Source organism: Globicephala melas, chromosome 2 (assembly GCF_963455315.2).
Source record: "Globicephala melas chromosome 2, mGloMel1.2, whole genome shotgun sequence".
Lineage (NCBI taxonomy): Eukaryota > Metazoa > Chordata > Mammalia > Artiodactyla > Delphinidae > Globicephala > Globicephala melas.
Window position 1 is genome coordinate 88,962,043 of NC_083315.2, and position 24,129 is coordinate 88,986,171.

Consider the following 24,129-nt stretch of genomic DNA (forward strand, 5'->3'; position numbering starts at 1 on the left):
AAGTGAAATAAAAATATAGTGGGAAAAGTGAAGCATTTACAGATATTGCCATTGATGTTTCATCAGATGGGAAGTGAATAAAATATATCATTAATGTTATATATATTATATTATTATGATTAATGTCATTGCTAAAGGCTTGATTACAATAACAGTGCAAACAGCAGCAACTCTCTTTAAAAAATATAGAAGGGGGCTTCCTTGGTGGCGCAGTGGTTGAGAGTCCACCTGCCGGGTTCGTGCCCCAGTCCAGGAAGATCCCACATGCCGCGGAGCGGCTGGACCCGTGAGCCATGGCCGCTGAGCCTGCGCGTCCGGAGCCTGGGCTCTGCAACAGGAGAGGCCACAGCAGTGAGAGGCCCGCATACCGCAAAAAAATAAAAATAAAAAAAAAATAAAAATAAAAAAATAAAAAATATAGAAGGGCTTCCCTGGCGGCGCAGTGGTTAAGAATCCACCAATGTAGGGGACACGGGTTCGAGCCCTGGTCTGAGAAGATCCCACATGCTGCGGAGCAACTAAGCCCAGGCACCACAACTACTGAACCTGTGCTCTGGAGCCCGCAAGCCACAACTACTGAGCCCACACGCCTAGGGCCCACGCTCCGCAACAAAGAAAAGCTACCGCAATGAGAAGCCCACGCCGTGCAACAAACAGTAGCCCCTGCTCACCGCAACTAGAGAAAGCCCACACACAGCAACGAAGACGTGACACAGACAAAAATAAATTTTAAAAATAAATAAATTTAAATATATATATATACTTAAAATATATATATTTAAATATATATATACATAGATATGTATACATATATATACATGTATATACATATGTATATACATATACATAGAAAACATAAGTATTACAGACAAACAGAAACAACCAAATAAGGATATTTCAACTTTAAGGAATAACAACCAATACGCCTTCCTTAAACTATATATACATTTTAACTCACACCAACCCCCTTACCCTGCCCCAGTCTTCTGGTTAAATTATTGGAAGAGTTGAAGTTTCTCATGTTTTTACGCACATTTATTCACTAAGTTCAAGGTACTTTATTGTGGGAGACAAGAAACATTTGCTGCACATACATTTTATGTACTAGTTTTTGAGGTTACAACAATAAATTAGGCAAGTCCCCATCCCTGAAAAAGCTCAATACAGGGGAATCAGAGAATGTGAGAAGTGCCATAGATTAGAGAAATCACTTTCATCAGGGATATCAGGGAATAATTCCTAAAGGAGGTGTGGTGGGCATTTGAGCTGAAGCTTGAATGGATAGAATATTCATTCCTTTCTTTTTTCTTTTTAACTGTTACTCATTGTAAAAACTTAAAATACAAAAGAAGGGGGTATCACCTGAAAAGTAAAAATACTCCTCACTACCTTACTCCACAGAGAGTCACTCTGGAGTTTCTTACATAGCCTTCAAGAAATTGTCTTTGCATACACAAGGTTAAACCCTGTTTTTATCACAAATGAAATCTTGTTTATACTGTTCTACAAGTTTTCTCATAAATATATATCTCAGATATGGTCAACATGTATGAATCTACTCCATTCTTTTTAACAGAATTCTACCACATTTTGTTTAACCAGTTCCCTATCGTTATGAACTAAAGTGTGTCCTTCCCCCAAAATTCACATGTTGAAGCCCTAACCTCCAATGTAATGGTATCTGGAGGTGGGAGTCTTTGGGAAATAATTAAGTTTAGATGAGTCTGAGTGTAGGGTCCCCATGATGGGATTATTGACCTTAAAAGAAGAGGAAGAGAGACCAGAACTCTCTCCTTCCACCATGTGAGGACACAGTGGAAGGCAGCCATCTGCAAGATCAGAAGAGGGTCCTAACCAGGAACATATTTTGCCCACACCTAGACCTTGGGCTTCACAGCCTCCAGAACTTCAAGGAATAAATGTCTGTTGTTTAAGCCACCAGCCTATGTTCTTTTATTATAGCAGCCCGAGTAGACTAAGACAAAGAAAATAAGACACCTATTCCACTTTTTGCTTTTTCAAACAATGTTGCAGTGAGCTTCCTTGCTTGTCTTTGCATATTCATATCACTGTTTCTATAGAATAAATTCTTATAAATAGATTAATGGAACAAGGTGTTTATGCATTTTTTAATAGACACTGCAGGGACTTCCCTGGTGGCAAAGTGGTTAAGAATCTGACTGCCAATGCAGGGGACACGGGTTCCATCCCTGGTCCGGGAGGATCCCACATGCCATGGAGCAACTAAGCCCGTGCGCCACAGCTACTGAGCCTGCACTCTAGAGCCCGTGAGCCACAACTACTGAGCCCACGTGCCACAACTAGCCCGCATGCCTAGAGCCCGTGCTCTGCAACAAGAGAAGCCACTGCAATGAAGAAACCCGCGCGCAGCAACGAAGACCCAACGCAGCCAAAAGTAAATAAAATAAATTTATTAAAAAATAGACATTGCAAAACTGCTTTCCTAAGAGATGTCACCAATTTACACTTCCATCAGCAACCTATGAGGGCTACTATTTCCAAATGGGTAAGAATTCTAAGGCAGGAGAGGAAGGGATGCAATATGGGTAAAGGAAGCAGCATGAGGAAAGGTGGGAATATAGGATGGCTCTGGAAAGAGAGGTTAGTTTGGGGTGTCTGGAGCATGAGACATATGCAATAGTGAGCTCTAAGACCATGTGGCCAGCCTATGAGGACCCTTGAATGCGAAGATAATGTGTTTGGCCCTTAATTTAGTAAGGAACCATTTAAGGTTTCCAAGCAAGGAAATGGCATGATGGGAGCTTTATGCTGGGGCAGTGACGTGACAGTGGGATAGATGGAATGAATAAGAGACTGGAGGTGGACTAGCCTTACAACTGTTGTTGTAAAGGTGAAAATGCAAAGAGGAGATGGAAATTGTACAGTAGAATCCCCTGGACTAAACAGAGGTAGGAGGCAAGTGGGAGGAAAGAGACAAGAGTAATGTCAAAGTTTCAAGTGATAGTGACTTGGCACCATTAATAGGATCAGACATCTACTTTTATTTATGTACATGCTGTGTGTGAGATTAGTGCAAAATAACCATGTCAGAGTACCGAGCAAGCAGATGGAGGAGGAAGCAGAGAGAGACCCAACCTGCACTTACATACAAGGAAGTGATATTTACAGAAGCAACTTAGGAAGGTGTGAAGAGAGGGAGGTCACTGAGGAAAAGCACCACCAAGAAAGGGCTGAGAGCGCTATTTTGGGGTAACCCCTATATTTCTGGAACAGGAAGTACAAGTAAAGGTACATCCAAAGTCCTGAAGCCTTTCTCACCTAGGGTTCCTCATCTGAACCGCAGAACACAGAAACTGCTTTGAGTGACTACCTTCTCAATTCTCCCTAGGATAGTACAAAGATAGTATCATTATGGATGCAGAAGTCATTCATTACATTCAATAGATGCCCTAGGCCATTAGGGTTTAAATCTCTCCTCGAACTCGGGCTGAGAAAGACTGCTGGAAGAAGGACGCAGTAAGGTCAAAACGCAAGATAATCATTTCATGAGTGAGTGTGCAATATTACTGGATACATCAATTCTCTGAATTACAAACCAATCATCCTTCTGGTAAATTCATCCTCAACCACTAACGTGTAACAAATAGCCAACAGTGTGCTAGAGTCAATACACAAACTCAGAATGCCTTCACCATCAACCCCCACCAACAGCACCCCAAACCCCGCTTCCCCCCAGATCTCGTTTCCTGCCTCCTCCTCTGGCCAGGAGAGCCGGCAAGGTTCCCTAGTTCAGCGCTGGGCACAGAGCCTCGGGTCGGCAGCTGCCGAAAGCATCTTACTCCCGCGGGGCGGCCCGGAGACCCACCCACTCGGGTCCCGCCCGCCCCGCCCCACAGCACGTACCCGGCGTCGGGCCCCCGGACTCCAGGCCGTCGGGTGGCCCTGCCAGGACCCCGTCCAGGGAAGGCGGCCCAGGGACACTCATGTCCCTCCCGCCGGGAACAGGGAAGGGGCAGTAGTACAGACTGTCAGGTACAGTAAGGAAGCACCGAACGCGTACAGAGCCCACCGGGACAGAAGCGACGGTCGCACCCGGAAGTGACGGAAGCGGAAAAACAGCTCGGGGCACGTGACCGAGGGTCCGCCCTCCCGCTTTTTGCCTCCTCCATCCACCCACCCACCCACCGCGCTTCGGGGGTTCCGGGCGGACGTCCTAGTCTGGTCGGTCGGTGTCAGTAGAGTCAGCTGGGCGGGGCTCACATCCCTGCCTCCGATGGTGGTGGGGGGATGGAAGGGGCGGTGACGGGAAGGCGCAGCTTTTCAGTTTTGTGTCCTTGTTAAGGAAACACCTTAGGAAGAAGGACTGCGTGCTTTCCCTGAGATTTGGACCCATAAAAAATTAAGTGTTTAGGTCTCTTCAGCTTTGCTAATTGGGGGTCTGCCAGGATTCGTCTCTCCTCTTGTTGATTGTATGCCCTCCTTACCTTAGACCCTCTTAGACTGTAATAGTGGCCTCCTAATGTTGCACCCCAAAATTGCCTGTCCAAACGATTTTTTCTATGTTGCAGGCAAAGCTGTTTTCAAAAAAAATGAGAATTTATCTCTAACCTCAAAAACTTGCACCTGCTCCCCATTGCCCTTATCAGTGCACTTGTACCCCTTCCTCTTTTGGCCTTCTTTCCTCTCAAGGTTAGCTGCTCCTCACTACCTGTGGTAAGCAGAATAATGCCCCCACCAAAGATGTCCACAGACTTCACCCCCAGAACCTGTGAATAGGCTGTTTCACTGCAAAAGTGTAATTAAGGTTGCTAGGCCCATGACTGTAAAATAGATTACCCGGAGTTACTGAGTGGGACTAACATAATCACAAGAGCCTTCAAACTGGGAAAGGGCGGCACAAGAAGAGTCAGGAGGGAGATGTGACTATGAAGAATGACTAGAGCAATGCAACATTGCTGGCTTCGAAAATAGAGGAAGAGGGTTACCAGTGACCTCTAGAAGCTAGAAAACACAAGGAAATGGATTCACCACTAGAGCCTCTAGAATGGAACTCAGCCCTGCCAACACCTCAATTTTATCCCAGTGAGAGCTGTATTGCACTTCTGACCTACTGAACTCGAAGATAACATACAAATTTGTATTGCTTTAAGTCTGTGGTTATTTGTTACTACTTAAATAGGAAAATAATGTACTACCCTTCAAACATCCTTTGAGAACTATGCCCTTTCATGCCTGGAATATTTTATTCTTTTCAAAGTCCTACTCATCTTTCAAGGCTCGGCCTAAATAATACCTTTACTTTGAAATCATTCACAGTCCTGCCTCCCCTTTCAACTCTCAGAAAGTAATAACCTTTTCCCAACTACAAAGCATCCTCCTGCTATTTAGCACTTAATCCATTCTTGTATTCGTTACTTCTCTTCCTCTATCAAACTGCAAACTCCAAACAGAAATTCTTATTCACAGAAAACCATAATAGGTTCTCAATGAGTATTTGCTGAATGAGGTATTGATTTTCGAGCCCCAAATTCCAAATATCTATAATCTCCAAAGTCTGAATCACACAAGATGGCACCTGATAAATGCCTGGTAACCTTAGCTGATTGTTAGTATTATCTCCTAACTAGATACTAAGACCTTCTGGAATAGACCCTTGTTCTACAGGTGGTCTGTAACCTCTTTATCTCTTAGCACAGTATTAAGCATATTACTTGGACTTTTAAATACTGGTTATTTAAATTTAATGGATGAAATTAATTGAACATTAAAATGTTAAGCAAAAAAGAACACTTAAAAGAATGAATGTTCTTGTAAAGCATTTTAACTTTACTTAATGTGACAAAAATGAATCGGCCAAATAGACAAGGAGGACTTTCTGCCAGACCCACATTGCTTTTCTCTTTCTCCTTTTCCTTCTTTACCCCCACAGATTTCAGCTCAGTGCATCAAGTGCTTGTTGAGGGCACTCTGTATTCCAGCCTCCATTAATCAAATACTGTGCACCTAGCACTGCATGTGACACAAAGCTCAAAATCAAAAGGTTGGAATTTGATGCCAAGGAAGTAAACACAGTTTGTTGAGTTATATATTTCTTTTGAAATGCCTTTCATTTCCCCATTGGTAGTCGCCATTCTCTTTTATGCACCAAAGTTATAACCCACTTCAAATAGCTGAGTACCTAAGACGGGACTAGGCACCGTAGGGTGTTTAAAAAAAAAACAAGGGTAAAAATGCTTGTTCCTGTCCACCAGAAATTTATATTCTACCAATTATACATAGTAGAATTAGAGAGTTTGACAGTAAAGTACTAAATTATGTGGAACAGACCTAGAAGAATATAAATACGTAATGATGTCATATTGGTTTCCTATTGCTGCTGTAACACATGACCAAAGACTTGCTTAACACTACACAAATTTCTTACCTTACAGTTCTGGAGGTCAAATGTCCAAAATCAGTCTCTGTGGGCTAAAATCAAGGTGTCGCCAGGGTTGGTTACTTCTGGAGGCTCTGAGTAAGAATCCTCTGCCTTGCCTTGTTTAGCTTCTAGAGAGCAGCCGCATTACTTGGCTCACGGCCTCACATCACATTGCCTTTTCTCCCTCTACTACCATTGTTGCATCATCTCCTCTCCTATCCTGGCCTCTTTCTCATAGGACCCTTGTGATTACACTGAGCTCACCAGCATAACCCAGGATAATCGCCCCATCTCATAGTCCTTAATTTAACCACATCAGCAAAGTTCCTTTTGCCATGTAAGGTAACATTCACAGATTCTGGGGAATTGAAAGTGGACACCTTTGCAGGGGGCATTATTCAACCAGCCACAGGTGTGCAGTTGTGTAGTGCATGATTGGGAAGTGACTAGAGAAATTTTAAAAACCTAATAGAGGAAATTAGCTGTACCTTGAAGGACAGGTCAATGTAATATGCAGACAAAAACTAGTAAAGGCTTCCAACAGGAAAAACAAAGACACCATAAGTAGCAAAAGTATACTTCAGACTCAAAGACCTCGAGGTGCTGTCTTTTGGGGAAGACAAGAATAACATAGATTAAATGGTTAGTAAAAGAACCTAATGGAGAAAATTGTTGTATAATCTTTTAGAGCAAAAGAACTTACAATGACAAAAGATAACACAAAATGTAGTCATATAGCTCTGGAGAAGTTAGTCCAAAGAAATGATAGTCAGAAAGAGCTAAATGCTGTATATATTCATAGCAAAAGGAAACTAAGTCCATTGGATTTCAAGAAACTTAAAATCCAAAAGAGGGAGAGCAAATCTTATGCAATAAGTACACAAACCCTTTTATCCATTTTTCAGTTTTTTCTGTTTTCCTTAAATTTTCCTACATTATTTTTGCTAACAAAAGGGGAGTCGGTAGGTAGCAGATTCAAGTAAAGAAATAAACATGTTAATACATGAATATTTTCTATTCCTTCTGTTGATCAGGTGTCCTATATTTAGAATGTGCTAAGATTTGATAAAAAAATCTATCCCAGTTTGACCTAATTCTCTCACAGGATTTGCTTGTCCCTTCCCCTCATCTCTCTCCATCCTTTTCCAAAAATAAAAGAAAGAATGGGGGTAGGGAGAGAAAAAGATTTGAGCAAGAAAGATGCAGGGACCAGGGGCTGCAGAGAAAAGGGATGGAAAAGGGGAAAATATACAGGAGAAAGATGTTACAGCCGCCCATGACCTTATCCTTCTAGTGGATTAAAGTGTTGAAAATTTGAAAACATTCATATAGGGTGATGTGCTTGCAAAAAAATAAAAAGGAAAGAAGGGAACTGAAGGTAGAAAACGAAAGAAGTTGGGGTATTAAAAGAAAACAGTTTACCATTTGTCTGTGGTTAACCAACCCGAAAAGGTGTCTCAGCAGTTTTAACCACTTTTCTTACATTTACATGAGAAATATTCTTTCACATTAGCAAAGTACTAAAATTCTTCCACCCTATGCAACTCTACTACATTACCATCATTCCTTTCTTGCATTATCTAAAAAACATATCCTTCCATGGATTATTTCACCAACACATTCTCCTACCCTTGCCACCAAAAAGTTTGTAAAATATACGCAGTGGTCAAAAGCAACAGCTTTTGACATTTTAAAATAGACTTTTTTTTTTAGGTGTGTTAGTTTCTGATTTATAACAAAGTGAATCAGCTACACATATACATATAGAGAGAGAGACTTTTTTTAAGAGCAGTTTTAGGTTCACAGCAAAATTAAGAGGAAGGTACAAAGACACCTTGTACTGTCATGCATTATCAGGTCGTCCCCCACCAGAGTGCTACATTTGTTACAACTGATAAACCTACATTAATACATCATTATCCCCCAAAATTGATAGTTTACATTGGGGTTCACTCTTCATGTTGTATATTCTATGAAACTGGACGAGTATAATGACATGTATCCACCACCATAGTATCATGCAGAGTAGCCTCACTGCCCTAAAAATCCTCTGTGCACTGCCCATTCATCTCTCCCTCTGCTCTAATCCCAGGCAATCACTGATCTTTTTACTCTATAGGTTTGCCTTTTCCAGAATGTCATGTATTTGGAATCATATAGTATGTAGCCTTTTCAGATTGCTTTCACTTAGCAATATGCATTTAAGGTTCCTCCCTGTCTTTTCGTGGATGGCTGGCTCATTTTGTTTTTGGCATAGAGTAATAATCCATTGTCTGGATGTACCACAGTTTATTTATTTTTTCACTACTGAAGGACATCATTGCTGCTTCCAAGTTTTGGCAATTATGACTAAAGCTGCCGTACACATCCAGGTGCAGGTTTTTGTGCATACATAAGTTTTCAATGCCTTCAGGTAAATACCAAGGAGCAGTCTCTGCATCCAGGGGGATATAGAGAGATCTGATGGGCTAGTGTGGGTCATATGTAACAGAAAGAGGCAAAGCCCCTTGATTGACAGTCCTGCTAGGAGTTACAGAAAGGCACAGGTGTAGTTCCTTAAAGGAAAATCAGAGTCATGTTACCAAACTGAGAAAGGAATTTGGCCCAGCCAAAGCAATAGATATCAACTATATCAGTTATGAGATTTTAGTCAAGTCACTTAATCTCTCTGTTTTTTTCCCCATAAGTAAAAGAGACAGGGAGATAATACCAGACCCATTACTTGACATATTTCTTGTGAGAATTAAACACTCAGTAAGACATATGAAAAGGATCTGTAAGCTGTGAAGCACTATTACAAATAATAGTGGTCCCTGAGTACGTATTACATGCCAGAAGAAACAGTATTATTTCTGTTATTAGTGCCTCGTTTATGTCAAATGTGACAAAACTAGAACAATTCAGTAATGAGTTTGATGTCTTTTATTTAAAGAAAAACAATCCATGGATTGGGGGAGTAAGAGCCTTTTGTACAGAGGGATTTAGAGCAAGAGTGGGTTTTATAGAACATTAGAAGAGGCAATGTTGCACAGCAAAGGAAACCATAAACAAAACGACAACCCACAAAATGGGAGAAAATATTTGCAAACGATGTGACCAACGAGGGCTTAATTTGCAATTGCAATTGACATAAACACACTACTATATATAAAATAGATAACTAATAAGGACCTACTGTATAGCACAGGGAAATCTACTCAATACTCTGTAATAGCCTATATGGGAAAAGAATCTAAAAAAGAGTGGATATATGTATATGTATAATTGATTCACTTTGCTGCACACCTGAAACTAATACAACATTGTAAATCAACTATACTCCAATAAAATTTTTTTAAAAAAAGATACATGCACCCCAATGTTCATAGTGGCCCTACTTACATTAGACAAGACATGGAGGCAACCTAAGTGTCCATCTACAGAGGAATGGATAAAGAAGATGTGGTACATATATACAATGGAATATTACTCAACCATAAAAAAGAATGAAATAATGCCATCTGCAGCAACATGGACGGACCTAGAGACTGTCATACTGAGTGAAGCAAGTCAGACAGAGAAAGACAAATATTATACGATATCACTTATATGTGAAATCTAAAAAACAGTACAAATGAAATTATTTACAAAACAGAAATAGACTCACAGACATAGGAAACAAACTTATGGTTACCCAAGGGGAAGGGGGAGGAGGGATAAACTGGGAGTATGGGATTAACAGATGTACAATACCATCTATAAAACAGATAAACAAGGATTTACTGTATAGTACAGGGAACTATATTTAATCTCTTGTAATAAACTATAATAGAAAAGAATAAAAAAAGGAATATATATATATATATATAAAAAACCAAATCACTTTGCTGTACACCTGAAACTAATACAATGTTGTAAATCAACTATACTTCAAAACAAAAAAATTTACAAATAAAAAAAATAAAGAAGAGGCAATGTGGAAACAGGGCATGATTGGCTAGAAAGTTGGGACTTCCTTGTAAGGCCAGCAGGTCCTATTTTCTAGGGTAAGGTAAGCTAGCTAAGGCTGAGTTGGAGGATCGCGAGCATTAGGATTCCTCGACAGGTGTTTCTGTAAGTGTAGGCTGACTTAGGTTTTGTTATGTGACATGGGCCAGGCCACTGCGGTGGCTTCCATTTTGTGGGTCCCCATATACAAATTAACTTTATCAGTTACATATATTCACCAACCTTAATTTGGTTTCTTAAATAGGTTTTAGGTTTCTGAAGGAACCCTTCAACTGTTATTTAGCTTCTTAAGTAGACTTCCATGGTGAGATAAGAGAGACTAAATGAATTAAGTGAGTATCAGAGGGTTCGGCAATTACGTTTTATTACAAACTCACTTCTTTTGTACAAGTCGATGTTATACAATAAGGTAGCTTTTTAGGGGTAAATCTCCACTGGCTAAGCTGGCAACTGAAGTTCCAGACTTGCAGAGTGAGATGATTGAGTCTTGAAGTATAGAGATCACTACCAACACCCATGGCTTTCTTTACCATCAATACCACTGTTGATAGTCTGCTTCTATGGCGGGGGGGGGGGGGGTGGCGGGGAACGAGGTGTCTTATTTTCTTCTTCTTTTTAGCATTATGATGTCTGACTCATGATGTTATTCATGAGTAAAGGAATATTCATAATATTGAGTGGTAATCATTTTAAATATCATCATTGCTTCTGGACTATTAGTAAACCTAGTGGTGAAAATTTTATTCATTGAAGAACTTTACATCTTAAAATTCTCTTTTAATATGCTTATATTGGTTCAAAAGACAATGATTCTTCCACTTTGGGGTTTTCACAAAATTCATTTATTATCTTAGTGTGTAGATATCAAAGTGGCCACCAACCATTACTGCTTTATTCTCTTTCTATGTGATGCAGAAAGTGGGATTATCAGCGACTATAGGCAGCATAAATTATTCCAGTGCTCAGCTTTCTTTTTAGGATAGATTTATTTAAATTAGCTAGGATATATTAATCTTGCTTAATTCAAAATTGCTAAAAGTAGTACATACATTAGCTTTCCAAAATAATCCTTATTTGTTACTATAAATGTTCAAGATCTTCAAAGTATTTCTGTTGCTAAACAAGAATAATTTCCAAAGATCCTTCAGACCAGATGGTGAAATGATATATAAAAATTCAATTTCTTGTAATATGAGGTCAATAATACAGAAAGTTCAGAGTCTCCAATTCCTTTTTCAATTTAAAAATTCCAGTGGATCAACTTATTTTTTAAATTATTGCTCTAGTCTTTGGGCTTCCTGTAAATTTCTTGTCAACATCTTTTGAATTACTTTATGAAAGTGCTGTCTTTACAATTAATTATTTACTTATGTTCATCCAAAGTAATTTTTCTAAACTGCTCACTTAATTTACTAATGAAAGAGCACATTTAAAAGCATTAATTTTTATTAACAACTAAAGATTTCAAAATGTCATTTTTCCTTTTAAGATTTCATAAAAGTCTTTATTATTATGTGTTTCCAGGAGAAAAATACACTCATTTAATTTACTTAGAGATAAATATAATCCCTCTATATTTCATCATTAACCTAGTACAACTAATTCCTTAATGTCAGTGACTATGCAGGACTTTTCCAGCCCTGGTGGCCCTCAGACCCACTCCTCACCTTTCCCTGTTCTGCTCTGTATTGCAGGTGCCCATGTTCTCTGGCCCCTGTGTCAGCTGGCTTCCAGATGGGTTTGGCGAATGGCGGGTACTGATGGAGACTGGAGGCTGGGATACTGAGAGATTGGAAGGAGAGAGGAAAGAAGAAATCAGGGTCTTTGTCCCTCCTTCCTCTCTGCCTCAGGAGACAACTGAAGCAGCAACTGGCTCTCCTGTCTGGTCCTAGCTCCCCACTGGGGAGTCCTACCAGGATTCCAGCTTTGTCGGGTATGCCAGTCACGGTCCAATCAGGAGAGGAAACACCAAGTAATGTGAATGGAGAAGGTTTAATATAAAGAACTATTCACTATAATAGACACTGGAGTAATGCAGGACTGGCCAGTGGGAAATGAAGAGAAATCTAAAGAACACAATACTAGCAAATATAAGGAGCAGTTACAACTCTGGGGCTCAGAGAGAGCAAGTATGATCCGCGCCCGGCTCACCAAGACTAAGATCCGGATCTTGCTGGAGACAGAATAGGTATGGCTCACTGGATGGTGGAGAAGCTTGCTATGGCACCACACCAGCAGAACGTGCTGAGATACTGAGGGAGGCCAGCTACAGGGAGATGCCCCACCTCGTAACTGCAAAGCCATTCTAGGGGACACTAGAAGAAACTACCCACAGGGAGGTACCGTGTGCTACTGGCACACAGTAGCAGATAGTGCAGAAACCGCGTGCACTGCAGGAGCCGGGAGCTGTAGAAGCAGCATATACTTCAGGAGCACCAGTGAGAGCAGCACATGGGAATCAAGAAGAGAGAGGAAAAAACCCTCCTCCTGCAATGTCTCTCCAGCACCTCCTACTGACAAAGCTTAATATCATGCCAACTGACAAAGGAGAAACACTGGGAGGGAGAAATATTTACAAGGCCTGTATTACTTTGCTACGGCTGCATAACGTATTACCACAAACTCAGTAATTTAAACAGCACAGATGTATTATCTCACAGCTTCTGTGGGCTAGGGGTCTGGCACATTTTGTCTAGGTTCTCTCCTCAGGGTCTCATAAGGCTGAAATCAAAGTGTCAGCTGGCTGCATCCTCATCTCGAGGCTCAAGGAGGAAGTGATCATTTAGGTTGTTTCAATAATTCAGTCCCTTGCACGTGTAGGACTTGAAGTCCTTATTTTTTTGTTGGCTGTCGACTGAGGGCCACTCTCAACAAATAGAGGCTGTGCTTGCCATGTCACCCCCTCAACAGGCTCTCTTAAACAATGGTTTTTTTCTTCCAGTTTTACTGAGATATAATTGACATACAACACTGTATAAATTTAAGATGTACGGCATGAGTTGACTTACGTGCATCATGAAATGATTATCACAATAAGTTTAGTGAACACCATCATCTCACATAGATACAACATTAAATAAATAGAAAAAAAATTTTTTCCTTCCGAGAACCCCTAGGATTTGCTCTCTTAACAACTTTCATACATAACATACAGCAGTTAATTATATTCATCACATTGTAACTTACATCCCTAGTACTTATTTATCTTATAACTGGAAGTCTGTACCTTTTGACTCCCTTCCTCCAATTTCTCCCACCCCCACCTCTGGTAACCCCAAATCTGATCTCTTTTGCTATGAGTTTGCTTTTTGTTTTTGAAGTATAATTGACCAACAATACTGTATTAGTTCCTGTTACACAACATAGTGATTTGATATTACTATACATTTCAAAATTATCATGATAAGTCTAGTTACCATGTGTCATCATACAAAGATATTACATAGTTATTGACTATATTCCACACACTATACATCTCATACCGTGACTCATTTATTTTGATCTAAAAGTCTGTACCTCTTAGTTCCCCTCACCTATTTCTATCCTGCACCCACCCCCTCCCCTCTGGCAACCACCCTTTTGTTCTCTGTGTCTATAACTCTGTTGCTGTTTTTCATTTCCAATATAGAAATCCTTAATTACTGTCAACCTCTTTTGAATAGCTTTTAGGGATGAAAAACTCATTACTTCACTAAGTGGCCTGTTACTTTTGAGGATTTATAATTGTTAAGAGATTCTTCACTGTGATGAACTAAAATCTGTTTTGTAATTAATTGAGGTATAGTTGATTTAAAATATTATATCAGTTTCAGGTGTGCAACATAGTAACTCAAACTTTTTATAGATTATACACCACTTAAAATTATTATGGGGAGGGGGAAGGGTAAGCTGTGACAAAGCGAGAGAGAGGCATAGACATATATACACTACCAAACCTAAGGTAGATAGCTAGTAGGAAGCAGCCGCATAGCACAGGGAGGTCAGCTCAGTGCTTTGTGACCACCTGGAGGGGTGGGATAGGGAGGGTAGGAGGGAGGGAGACGCAAGAGGGAAGAGATATGGGAACATATGTATATATATAACTGATTCATTTTGTTGTAAAGTAGAAACTAACACACCATTGTAAAGCAATTATACTCCAATAAAGATGTTTAAAAAATTATAAGATATTGGCTGTATTCTCTGTGCTGTACAATATATCCTTGTAGCTTTTTTTAGCATTTATTTATTTATTTTATTTTTGGCTGTGTTGGGTCTTAGTTGCGTCATGCGGGATCTTTGTTGTGGCATGTGGGCTTCTCTCTAGTTGTGGTGTGCGGGTTTTCTCTCTCTAGTTGTGGCACGCGGGCTCCAGAGCGCGTGGGCTCTGTAGTTTGCGGCACGCGGGCTCTAAAGTTGAGGCGCACGGGCTTAGATGCCCTGCAGCACGTGGGATCTTAGTTCCCTGACCAGGGATCGAACCCATGTCCCCTGCATTAGAAGGCAGATTGTTTACCACTGGACCACCAGGGAAGTCCCAGCTTATTTATTTTATACATAGTAGGTTGTACCTCTTAATCCCCTATCCCAATCTTGTCCCTCTCCCCTTCCCTCTCCCCATGTGTAACCACTAGTTTGTTCCCATGTGATATCTTGCATCTCCAGGTGATCCAGGCCCCTTTGTACTATATTATGTCAGAGGATGGAAGGTTAACATAGCCCTAGGACAGGAACATAAATGTATATTGCTGTGTCCATCTGTGTGCAAACTGCTTCTTATTCTCCTTACTAGGACAGAAAAAAATGAATTCATCACATCAACAGTCTGTACCTGAGATCATATTAATCTTCTCTGGCAAGGATACAGCTAATGAAGCAGACTATACCCTTTGGGCTTTGGATCTGAAAACTGACTCACATACAGAAACTCGGCACGGAATCACGACTTTCTATTTGCATGGCGGCCCTCTGCCTCCTGATCATCCATTCTTGATTTCTTTCTATTTTTACAGATTGAGCAATACCCAAAACTCTTTATTGGCTGTCCATTCATCTTGACTCTAGACACACGATCTCTTAACCTCTATAGCTCTCTGTGTCAGACTCCTCTAAGGGCCACTCTACCCTTTCTGCTTATCATTATAATTGCATCCACTTTGCTTCTGATGGGTTTGGTGCTACTACTCGGCCTATGTTACTTTAGGATCCTACCATCCCCATGGCTATCACTACGGAAGCCCTGACCTAGTTAACACTGAGATAGTTACCATTAAGTTTCTCAGTGATTCTTGTGCCCCATTTACCAGCACATTCCTTACCACTTTAGCCAATGGAATATCATCTGGATTCTTTTTCAGAACATAGGCAGCAGCAAGGTTTTTCAGACTCATATCTACTCTAGAATGCACATATCTCTGAGCCTTTTAATCTCTTACTGTCTTCCAAAGCAGTGTGAATTTTCTATTTCACTTTTTCAAATCTTCCTCAAAAACCATCCTTGCAGCAAGGTGACACTATTTTCCAAGGTGTTAAAGCCTGTGTTACAGAAGGATGTTCCCATATTCATAAATTCTTCTTTATCCAATGTTATACCTTATCTCACCCCCATTAAACCAGCATCCTTAGAATCCAGTCTCATATATACTCACTCAGCTCCTGCCAATACATGTTGGCTACATCCGGTAGCTCCTTTAGCATATGGTCCATTTCCTCCCTTAGAAGCTAAGGGAAGTGCTAGGTTATACTGTTACTTGACCCTACTAATCAGTCAGGTAGCCAGGATGGGAGATGGGGGTTGACTATGGGGAGTGGGTGCATATTATCTTACAAGGGAAGGGCTTCTACACCATCTTCAAGTACAGGAGGATCACTGGCCTTTAAAAGGAAGAAAAGGCCTACTTGTTCAGGCCCAGAGGGTCCAGGGAAATCTGAGGATTAAAGATTTTTAACTTCATCAACCCAGGTGAGATATCCCCATCTCAAGTTTCAGGGTTCCACTCCTACTCATTCAAGACCATTATTTGTCGTGGCTCAGAATTCATTCTTCGATGGAGTTTTGCTGCTATTAAAAAGTCCTGGGCTTCCCTGGTGGCGCAGTGGTTGAGAGTCCGCCTGCTGATGCAGGGGACGTGGGTTCGTGCCCCGGTCCAGGAGGATCCCACATGCCGCGGAGTGGCTGGGCCTGTGAGCCATGGCTGCTGAGCCTGCGCGTCCGGAGCCTGTGCTCCGCAACGGGAGAGGCCACAACAGTGAGAGGCCCGCGTACCGCAAAAAAAAAAAAAAAGTCCACGTCCTGATCTTAAACTTTTGCTGATGTCTGACTGCAGGATTTGAGAGTTTGCTTGTATGCTGCCAAGGAGGGCTTTTGGCTTTCACATTTCATCATGAATTGGAGGTTAATCACCCTCAATATTTCACTATTTTTTCTCCAATGTTTCAATAGCATACAGCAAGAGCCATTTAATTCTGTAGCCCTTATATTTACTACTTCTTCCAGACATCTCAAAGACCTAAGTTATTATACCTTGCAGTACATCCCTTCCACTAGAGTTCTATCCCAGCTCACCACCAGTGAAAGTTTTAACAACTGCACAGATGCAGCATGCCATGCACCATCAACATTCCATCTACTACCACTGATGGAATCCACATTGCTAGCCAGCCAATGGGCTGTCATTGCTAAGACAGCATGGGCACCAACTTTCCTAGATGGAATTCCCTCAGAAACAGATTCTGAAGCATAGATTTCCATGCAGGAGGCTTACTGGAGGGTACTTTCAGGAACAATACCTGTAAGACAATGAAGGAAGTAGGATGGGGTGGAAGGAGATGAGTTGAACTGCTTAGGAGTTGCATCAGAGGCTTCAGGTGATCTTCTGGGGAGCTCTGGAGCTACAAATGACGCTTTGAGTTGTCTCAAATAGAGGCAAGGGGCTGAACCTTTGTACCCCTGCATCAACTAATCACTGGATGCAGGCATACCCTGAGAACAGGTGTGAATTCGGGCAAATTAGCACCCTTCAGCAAGGAACTCAGATGTGTGAGCCATCAGCAGTCAACATGCCCAACAGCTAGGAGAATTAGCACCTCCGTCCTGAAGGAGGGATCCAGACAGCACACCATAGCATCCACTATGGCTAGTTTCTGCTCATACCCTACAGATTCACAAGCCAAGAGAAAAGCAGGATGTATTGAAGCAGTCCAAAAGAATTTAGATAACTACTGTATTCTTAAAGATATCTGCTTCTAAGACGGGAATGCTGAGGAAACGATGGGTTAATAATGAAAGTATGATTTTGACACTTCAAGGGAGTAAACTGAGGTCATTTACGACTTCCTTGATGTCCATGACCATACCTTTCCTTGAGTCTCTTCCTTCCTATCTGATCACGCTCTGGTTTCCTTCACTGACTCCTTTTCTGCCATCTTCCCCTTCCTCACACCTCAAAAGATGTGGCCTGGGGCTTCCCTGGTGGTGCAGTGCTTGACAGTCCACCTGCCGATGCAGGGGGCACGGCTTCGTGCCCCGGTCTGGGAAGATCCCACATGCCACGGAGTGGCTGGGCCTGTGAGCCACGGCTGCTGAGCCTGCGCGTCCGGAGCCTGTGCTCCGCAATGGGAGAGGCCACAACAGTGAGAGGCCTGCATACTGCAAAAAAAAAAAAAAAGATGTGGCCTATGTTTCCTCCTCACCCTCTCCTCACTCTGCACTTTCTTCCTTGTCTATTTCACTTCGTCCCTTAGATATGGATGACACCCAGATCTACATCCCAGTTTTCACCTCACTTCTGAGCTCCTCATTTCTGAGTTTCAGAATCTAATTTCCTGCTACCTACTGGACATTCCTTCCATTCCCACCTCAAATTCAACACATCCAAAACTAAATTCCTTAATATAACATTCACGGGCCATCACAATCTGGTTCCTATCTAATTGGGCTATTCCTCCTCTGCACTCACCGACATTCTGCCTTTTCTGCTGGTTATTTTCTATATACGTGTGCATTTTTTGTCTTTTTGCCTTTACACATACTATTCCTTCTGCATGAGATGCCCTATTTATCCTCTTCCATTTATCAGAATTCAACTCACTGTCCAAATCCCAGGTTGCATGTCACATTATTTAAGAAGTCCTTCCTAATACTGCAACCAGAATTAATCTCTTCTACCAGGTTTTATTTATATCTCCAATCAGACAGTTACCACAGTCTACCCTTTATTATAGTTATTGAGATTTTATTTGTCTCTCTCACTAGGTTGTTAACTTTCTCAAGACTTGCACTGTCGGGCTTCCCTGGTGGCACAGTGGTTAAGAATCCACCTGCCAATGCAGGGGACACAGGTTCGAGCACTGGTCCGGGAAGATCCCACATGCCGTGGAGCAACTAAGCCCGTGTGCTACAACTACTGAGCCTGCGAGCCACAACTACTGAAGCCTGAGCGCCTAGAGCCCATGCTCCACAAAAAGAGAAGCCATCATGATGAGAAGCCCGCGCACCGCAATGAAGAGTAGCTCCCGCTCGCCACAACTAGAGAAAGCCCGCACGCGGCAACAAAGACCCAACGCAGCCAAAAATAAATAAGTTAAGTAAACAAAGATTTGCACTGTCAAGTTGTTTTACTCATCTTTAGACATTCACTGCCTAGCTCAGTATTTTGCCTATGGTAGGATTTATATTAGTTAGGGTACATATTCAGCTGCTGTAACAAAGACTAAGGTAACAGTGGCTCAAACAAGATAGAAGTCTACCTCTCACACACAGGGACACAGACTCCTTGCAGCTTGTTAACTCAGGCATCACTTGAGTGTTGGCCTCATCTGTATGACCCAGAGAACCCCACCATGTCCACATGTCAGGCAGCAGGATAGAAAGGAAGGGTTGGAGAGAGAAGACACACCCCTCTCCATGCCATGACCTGAAATTAGGTATATACTTCCACACAAATCCCATTGAACGAACTTTGCCACATGCCACACTTACTCGTTGAGAGGCCGCAAGTGGTAGTCTTTCACAGAACAACCATGTACACAGGTTAAACGTTGGGAAGAAGGGGAAAGTGGATGTTGGAAAGCAACTAGCAGTCTTGCCATAGAATCAATGGATGCCTGCTTTAAAAATAACATTAAAAAGCATTCGGGGACTTCCCTGGTGGTACAGTGGTTAAGAATTCACCTGCCAATGCAGGGGACACAGGTTCAATCCCTGGTCTGGGAAGATCCCACATGCCAGAGAGCAACTAAGCCCATGAACCACAACTACTGAGCCTGTGCTCTAGAGCCTGCAAGCCACAACGACTGAGCCCGGGCACTGCAACTACTGAAGCCCACGTGCCTAGAGCCCGTGCTCTGCAACAAGAGGAAGCCACTGCAATGAGAAGCCCATGCACCACAATGAAGAGTAGCTCCCGCTCGCCGCAACTAGAGAAAGCCCGTGCGCAGCAACAAAGACCCAATACAGCCAAAAATAAATAAAAAATTAAAAAATAAAAAAAGCTTTCGTTTCACTCACAGGAGTATGCTAGCAGACTGGGGAAAAGGGAAAAGAAAAAAGTAGGCATGACTGCAACAAGATAGCTACTGAGTGGGAAAGAAGAGAGAATCAGTGTACCCTCCTCCTCAGCCAGCATTAATACTAGATGCCTTCTGCTGGCTGGGGTCCAGTTCTCTCTCAGTAAGATGGCCTTTCCCCCTTCAGCAAGGACTCCTTTAAAGTCACTTGGGCCTTGCAATGGGATTCACACGGACATAAGAAACAACTCAGGATTGTCACAGTCAATAATGATTCCAAGTAACTAGATATTTCATCTACTAAGAGTTATCTCTCTTTCAATACTATTTGCCCCAAATCTTCTATAGCAGTGTTTTTCCTTCTACCTGTGGGCAGTTCTGGTCTTTTGAATAGGCAGTGGTTTTCATTCCCATCCCTACTCCACCCCAAATCACACATACCTTAGCTTTTTTTATTATTATTATTGTTTCATTCCTTTGGTTCATAAAGATTCCTTCATAAAATGAAAATATCCCCGAGAGGTATTCAGGTTCCATCAATTAACATTTTAGTTACCCATTAAGCCAGTATGTGAAAGCCAAATCTTAAAGGAAGTGAGGTGTGGTGGTCAGTTCTATATGCCAACTTGGCTAGACATAGTCCCCAGTTATTTAATCAAACACTAATTTAGGTGTTACAGCGAAGGTGTTTTGTAGATGTGAATTAAATCCATAATCAGTTGACTTTAAGGAAGATTCTTTATGGAAGATAATCTGGTGGGCCTGATTCAATCAGTTAAAAGGTTTTAAGAGCAGAAATGAGGTTTCTCTGAAGAAGAAACTCCTCTGTGGATAACAGCTTCAGCTGATGCCCAAGAGTCCCAGTCTGCCCTTCCTGATGGCCTACCCTACCAGTGTGCCTTGCCAGCCACCATAATCATGTAAGCCAATTCCAGGCAGTAAATTTCTAAATATATCTCCTACTGGTTGTTTCTCTGGTTGAACCCTGACTGAGGATTGGGGGCTGGGCAAGAAGAGGGGAGAGGCCTTCACAGAGGAGTAAAGGAGGAGGAGCAGGCAGCAAAGGGAATGCTGACAGGGGAGTTCATTCGACAATTCTGCCCAAGGAAGGATTTCTTTGAGAAAATAAAAGAAAGGACAGAACACTCTCAGAGGATGCTGAGAATTCAAAGCAAAGAAAGGTAGAAAAGGTGGGGAGACACACCCCAAACTCACTCTTCTTCAGCAGCTTTAGTTATTGGCAGCAGTGGGGTAGAGAGGGAATACTGACCTTCTAATGGAACCTAGTATCTGCAGATTGCATGAAAGCTCTTCCTCAGAACAGCACAAGCTTACTTTAGCTTCTTTGTACATTTCTATACTTTCATGTAACCAGAGAGGCAAAGGCATACCTTTGCAACTAATGCTTCCAGACTCATCTGCAAAATCAAATGCACCTGAAAAAAAAAAAAAGAGCAGAGAGGAAATTGGTTTCCTTCTATATCTAGAGGGTTTCCCCAAATATCATGAATAATTCTGGCAAATTTTCCAGAAACTAGTACGTATTCTAAACTAAGTATGTATTTGAATAACTCAAGAGCAAGAATATAATGTAAGCTGGAAAAAATAGAATGCTTGGATAAATACACACTTAAATAAGCATGTCAGTAAATAAGTCAGTAAAAAGATGCCAATATACATGAGCATTGAAAGGAAGAAAAAAATGGTGCAGCCTTCAAGGGACTCTAAGAAGAAAACTACATGGGCATGATAAAAAACCAGGAATAAGAGAAAAGTTAGAGATCCAAAACTAGACAGAGTTAAAACTGTACCAAAAATTAAAGGAATCGGCAACTGGATGTTGCTACCGAGAATGGTTAGTAAACCTTTTAGAAAAGACAAACTGATATTTATTGAGCACTTAGTATACGACAGGCACTGTGTTACATGGTTAATCTCATTTAGGCTCCACCAGAACCCTAGAAGGAATACAACAGTAATATTGCCTTTATTTTACAAATGGAGTAACTAAAGCTCACGGAGGTTAGCAGCTTGCCCATGGCCACCCAGGTAAATACGTGATTGTACATGCCATGGTGAAAAGAAGTAAGTCTGTCTCTTTTATCTTTGGGTTTCCAATGTCTAAGCACATATTGATTATATAAATTATTACAATGATCATATAAATTGTAGTGAATGGTGGAAGACTTGACTGTCTGACCTTAGAGAACACACTATCTCTATTCTACACTAACAGCCCTATTTTCTTAGTTATCACTTTTTCTTTTTTTTTTTTTTTGGCTGCTTTGGGTCTTTTTTGCTGTGTGTGGGCTTTCTCTAGTTGCAGTGAGCGGGGCCTACTCTTCGTTGCGGTGCACGGGCTTCTTTACCTTACTTAGTTAGACTGAGTAAGGTAAAAAGAAAAGATTCGAATAAATGAAATCATAAATGGAAGAAAAGACATACAACTGATGTCATGGAAATTAAAAAGATCATAAAAGACTACTATGAACAATTATACACCAACTGGATAAACTAGAAGAAATTAGAACTCTGGCACACTGTTGGTAGGAATGCACAATTGTACAACTGCTATAGAAAACGGTATGAAGGTTCCTCAAAAAATTCGAAACAGAACTACCATATGATCCAGCACTCCCACTTCTGGGTATTTATCTAAGAGAATTGAAATCAGGATCTCAAAGATATTAGCACTTCTATGTTCACTGCAGCACTATTCGCAGTAGCAAAGATGTGGAAACAAATGTCCAATGACAGATAAATGGATAAATAAAATGTGATATACACATTCACAGAATACTGTTCCACCTTTAAAAAAGAAAGAAATTCCACAATATGCAATAAGATACATGAATCTTGAGGACATTATGCTAAGTGAAATAAGCAGGTCATAGAAGGGCAAATACTGCATGATTCCACTGATATCAGGTATCTAAAATAGTCAAATTCATATAATCAAAGAGTGGAGTGGTGAGGGGTTGGGGGTGAGGGAAATGGGGAGTTACAACAGGCAGAAAGTTTCCGTTAAGCAAGAGGAGTAAGTTCTAATTCACAGATTGTTGGATGAATGGCTCCCAGATATCTGACTCACAGCAGGGAAGCCCTGAAAACGGAGTGGTAGGGCGCCCAGAAGTGTCTCAGGAGGACCCCTTCCCAGCCACAGAATGCCTGGTTGGAGGCTGCTGACACAAACCAATGCCCAGGTACTGGCCTGAGGCACTGGCAGCCTGGCTGCTGCTCGGGGCTTGGGGAAGAGAAGAAACATCTGGCTTCTGCTTAGAAGTCTCCACAGCAAGAGCTGTACTTGCTAGGACAAGCACCTTTGCAAAGAAAATGTCCCATTTGTTAAGCAGTTGATCTCTGATAAAAATAAAGCCCAATTAGTAAGTAAACTGCGTCCTCTGAAAGATGAACCATGGCCTTTATATCCTTGGGAACCAGGTTTCTCTAAAGTTGGCCTTATCACACTGAAGCTGGGCATGATGCCTTTATGGACCAAGGACGGTCAAAAGCATATGGTCACATTACTTAACATACAAGACTATCACATCCTAAAATATACTCCAAAGGAAAACCAGAATGGGAAAATGGCAGCCCTAACTGTAGGAGGAAAAACTGTAACACATGTCTATAGCTCTGCATCTCTATTGGAAATTTACTGAGAACTTGGATTGCTGCCAGTATGGAAAGTTAAAACCTTTCATGTAACAGACAACGCTGTCATTAAACCAGGCACTCCTCCTTACGCTGCTCATTTTCTCCCAGACAGTATATGAATGTCACAACGAAAACGATATTGGTACAGGTTTTCAAGGCATCATGACAACATGGGGATTTAAAGGCCAGCCTCCTACTCATGGTCAAACAAAAATCCACAGGAGACTTAGAACAATTTCAACTGTGATGTTGCCAGAGTCTGGCCTGGAACTAAAATGCCTGGACAAATGGGAAGCACAGATAGCACAGCATATGGACTGCAAGTGTGGATACAAAGCCCAAATAAGCTATGTAAATGGCTCTGTACTTGGACATAAAAATTGCTCAGAGATTCTAAACTGCCTGCATATAAGGATTCCTATTAAAATGTATTATTATTCCCTATATATTTTCCTAATGGAGAAGAAGAGGAACAACCAGACCATTTATATGATAAAAACATGTAACAACACAGTATGTAACCCTATTACATACAGTCTAACCTCACTGGACATGACAGAACCTCACATGTTCTTTGAGTTTTGATGAGCCAGAACAGT

The 24,129-nt window shown here is 41.4% G+C and overlaps 1 protein-coding gene and 1 pseudogene across 6 annotated transcripts in view; one reads left to right on the forward strand and one right to left on the reverse strand.

Moving 5' to 3' along the window:
- BLOC1S6 (biogenesis of lysosomal organelles complex 1 subunit 6) overlaps positions 1–24,129 on the reverse strand; it is a 53,103-nt gene that overhangs the window by 12,083 nt on the left and 16,891 nt on the right. For 4 of the 6 annotated variants that reach the window (XM_060294321.1, XM_060294320.1, XM_060294317.1 and 1 more), the window contains one exon: positions 21,265–21,309. The exons of 1 other annotated variant lie outside the window; for it this stretch is intronic. In XM_060294321.1, coding sequence (XP_060150304.1) covers positions 21,265–21,309 — 45 coding nt within the window. Of the gene's footprint in view, positions 1–3,885; positions 4,080–21,264; positions 21,310–24,129 lie in introns of those variants that run through there. One more of the 6 variants, XM_030842815.2, reaches the window with a different exon arrangement.
- On the forward strand, positions 23,038–24,036 carry LOC115845072 (large ribosomal subunit protein uL3m pseudogene; annotated as a pseudogene).